Source organism: Camelina sativa, chromosome 9 (assembly GCF_000633955.1).
Source record: "Camelina sativa cultivar DH55 chromosome 9, Cs, whole genome shotgun sequence".
Lineage (NCBI taxonomy): Eukaryota > Viridiplantae > Streptophyta > Magnoliopsida > Brassicales > Brassicaceae > Camelina > Camelina sativa.
The window spans coordinates 37,888,371-37,892,615 of record NC_025693.1 but is presented as its reverse complement, the minus strand read 5'-3'; the positions used below and the strand labels follow the sequence as shown (position 1 = coordinate 37,892,615).

At 34.6% G+C, this 4,245-nt stretch overlaps 1 protein-coding gene across 1 annotated transcript; it reads left to right on the top strand.

The window, feature by feature from the left end:
* Positions 2,793 to 4,245, top strand: LOC104714803 (ethylene-responsive transcription factor ERF061-like). The gene has a single exon (XM_010432270.2). It carries the CDS (start codon positions 3,042 to 3,044, stop codon positions 4,059 to 4,061), a length of 1,020 nt encoding a protein of 339 aa, XP_010430572.1. The 5' UTR covers positions 2,793 to 3,041; the 3' UTR covers positions 4,062 to 4,245.

Below are 4,245 nucleotides of genomic sequence, written 5' to 3'. Positions count from 1 at the left end.
TTGGAGTTGCCTCTGTCATTGTGGAAGATTTTTAGAGATTTATTTATTTCTTTTTTTTCCTTTCTTTTTTATCCGTTAGCAAAAGCGTACAAATTAAACTGACCTAGATTTGACTCATCGCTACATGTTTTAACTCAACCCCTGATTAACTAGATTAGGACATATATATATGATTAAATTGGTTTTACAATTTCTGAGTTGATGATTTGACATATATAGTTTGTCAACTTGGATAATCATTATATATATAACTATGTTGAACTAATTTAATTTTTTTTATGAACAACTGGTGTAACTAAGTCTCATAGGCTCGTATGCATATACTATCTTTTTTTATCCTTTAAAAACAAAATTACAAAATATAAACAAAAAAACACACCGAAAGCTAACATGTGATTTGCGGTGTGATAACTTTTTGGATTTATTAGGAATGGACCGGCCCCGAGATATGTTCTAAAAGTAATATATTGACTGTACGTGTCATTGATCACACACCTATATCATATATGTACACTTCAAATGCGGAATTGAGATTTAATTAAAACGTACTTATTTTGGCTAACACTGCACGTACTAAAAAAAGACCAACTCATAAACGTATGGTTGCGACCCATACATAACTCGTGACCCTCCAAATTACATCTTTTAGTGAACTAGATATTTTAAAATCTAGCTTGAGTCTAGAAGAAGACTTTTAGACTTTTGATACAAATTGAGTTTACCCCTGTCGAGAAGGAAAAGCTATGAAATGATTTTGGCAAAAAGTGTAATTTATAGGTTCAAGATAGGGTCCTTTTCCCACAAGTAAAAGCTTGAACGTTACTATTTCATTTATTTTAAAATTTGCCGAATCTCAAATAATATTTTTCTTAGATACATAGGAAGAAATCAGTGTACGTAATTCGAATTCTTGATGATAGGAAGATCCGAATCTCAAACTTAATAATTATAAATTATGCAACAGTCAAAAAGAAAATATATGTTAACCGTCAATTGATTTTTGATTTTGAACATTGGTCACATTAGGTTATTATCACTTTCAAACCTTATTTAATGTGAATACATGAACTCTATATGAACTGAAGTTATCAAGTAATTTAAGAAACAAATGTGAATAAATTTTTTTTTTTTTTTTGGGGCTGAAAATGCATATTCTATTGCAAATAAACATTAGTATCGTACTATCGTTGGTCAATGAATTTGGAATATGGGGTTTATATCATTTTTATGCATCTATTAAAGAAAGTATAACGCAGAGATCCCTTTAATAATTGTGGTTTGTGGAGGAGATGAGAAGATGGAGAGAGAATGAGATGAAACTAATCAGGGCGAGAAGAAGAAGGCGTGGCAGAGAGAATTTATGATTCGATACGGACCTTTTAAAACAGAAGTCTTGACTCTTCCTCTCTTCTCTCTTGCCTCAATAAATTTAAAAAGTTTTTCGTGGGGACTACACGGACTCGTCTCACCCAAACAAAAAAACAAATTGAAAGGATTAGAATTGACTCAAAAGAAAAAAAAAAAAACTTGCAATTAATATGTGAAGGGTGTAATGCGAGAGGACAGAACATGGTTAATTTCTTCTGTTTCTACATCAAATGCGTGTTCATTTAATGTCATATCTTATATATGTAATGGTCAAACCGGTGTCGACAAAACTATTTTCCGACGATACTAGCTAGTAGCTAGGACAGTTTTAGAAGATATAATTTCTGACTAATTTAGATACATTAAAAGTAAATATGGAATTTAGATATAAATATACATCATATCTTATTATCAAAAAAACAAAAATACACATCATATCTGACTAATTTCAAAGTATATATGATCGTATGTGTATCTATATATATATATCATAGAAGGCATCATTTAGACAAGTTGTGTTGCATTTTGTAATTTGTACGATGGGTAATTAGAGATCAGCCTGCCGAACCCTCAAACTTTCTTTTCATTTGTACCTAAAATTTGATGTATTACAATTTCACTCTTACGTACGTAAAATAGTATAAATGTTCTATATATTAACAAGTGTGAATCTATTCCATTAAAGATGTGTGAATGTAAAACGTCCACCTTTAGTATGAAATACAAATTGACATGAGTTTTGCTAAGGCCATAATCAAAGCTACCCACCTTGTCATTAGTAGAAATTTTTCTATTTTTATGTTACTACACGTCGAAACTTGAATATTACTTATAATGTTTGAGCTTATAAATGAAATATATCGTATAGAATTGTAACAAAAAAAGTTTAGCTTTTTTTTTGTTCAAAAAAAAAAAAAAGGTTTAGCTTTCTCCTACAGTCCTAGTCCCACAACATATGTCTACACTTAACTTTTAAGAAATAGTCTTACCACATTTATCTAACTCCGTAATGTACATTAAATCGTTTATACCTGGCGACAATTAGATATAAATATTCATCCTAGACTGTTGCCTAATAAAAAAAATTGTTTGAAGATAAAGCGAATAAAACCATAGAGCATATATTTTTCATGATCTATAGAAGAATTTATGCAAAATGCATAGAAAGTGTATCGATAACACTCTCATATAGAATATCATGAGTGTAGCTAGTGCTTATAATTGTCATGATCTGATTAATAAAAACTAAAAATTGTGGTTGGAAATATTGTACACTACAGTATATTGTTTATCTCAAAGTAGAAATATTATATTAAAATCATGATGAAAATAGTTTGGCAATATAAAAAATACAAAAAAATAAAAATAAATAAAAAGTCAAAGAAGTCCATGTGAAATCTGTAAAGCAACCTTTTCTAGTTTGTTTTGCTTCTCTCTAGCTAAAAAGTCTATAAATATGTACAACCTCTTTCTATACTTTTTAAAAACCCATAAACCCATTTAATAGATCTTAAAACAAAAACAACAATTCTCTACTTTTCTTTCAAAACCACCAATCTCTTTTAAATCCCATCATCCTCTGTTTCAATCTCCTTTTGATCAATCATCAAACACAATTGTTAGGTTTTTATTTGCTTATACTCCAAGAAACGTCAAGTTAAAAAAAAAAAAAAATGGAAGAAAGCAATCATCTTTATCAGACAAATTTCAGCCCTAGAATCTCAGAGATCAGAGCATCTCTGTCTCAGATCATATTAGGTGGAGGGCCAAACACACTCGACTCAATCTTCTCACTTCTCACACCTTCTTCCTCTGTAGAATTCGCCACAACATCATTCAACACTCTCAATCCTCCGCCGCAGCTCGGCTCCTCCGTCTATCTCCGGCAACGAGATATCATCGAGAAATTCCACCTTCAAAACAGAGCAATCTCCGCTCCTCCTCCTCCTCTGTTTTCCTCATCGTTCGATCATCATCAAACTTCCGAGCTAATGCTCCAAGCGGCGGCCGGGACTCCAGCGGAAGCTTTCGCCGCTGCGTTAGCGGCTGGGAGGACGACGAAAAAGAAGAAACTTTACAGAGGAGTGAGGCAGAGACATTGGGGGAAATGGGTTGCGGAGATAAGATTGCCGCAAAACAGAATGAGGGTTTGGTTAGGAACTTACGACACGGCCGAAGCCGCCGCTTACGCTTACGATCGCGCCGCCTATAAGCTCCGTGGAGAATACGCTCGTCTCAATTTCCCGAATCTCAAAGACCCGAGTGAGCTGCTCGGACTCGGAGACTCCTCCAAGCTTATAGCTCTCAAGAACGCCGTCGACGGGAAGATCCAATCCATTTGCCAGAGAGTCAGAAAAGAGAGAGCAAAAAAGAGCGCCAAAGTGAGCAAAAACTCGTCGGCGACTGCAGATTCTTCATATTCTTCATCACCGGAGATTATATCATCGTCTCCGGCGACGATGACTACGACCGCGGTTAACTCAGAGGACAGTTACTGGGTTTCGCAGATGAGGTTGTGCAACAGTGAGAATAGTTCTCCGGCATCGGTTTCGGTTTCCGATGAAATTCCGGCAACGACGGCGACGGCGGCGGAGGATGAAGACGCGATGATGGGAGTGGACACTGATGGGTTTTTACTAGCGAGGATGCCATCGTTCGATCCAGAGCTTATTTGGGAAGTTCTCGCCAATTAAACCGATACACGAAACTGTTAATTTTTGATCAAAACTGCAACAAACAAACAACAAGAAGAGCAAAACACTTTGGGATTAGGGAAAAAAAATGATGAGAAAAATTAGGGTTTTAGGCGTGAATTTAGGGTTTCAAGTTGTTAAAATCGTTTGAAAGTTGTTAAATATACGTAATTAGGGTAAAATC

Coding starts and splice junctions, on each gene's coding strand:
- LOC104714803 (XM_010432270.2), top strand. CDS start 3,042: ATGGAAGAAAGCAATCATCTTTATCAGACAAATTTCAGCCCTAGAATC.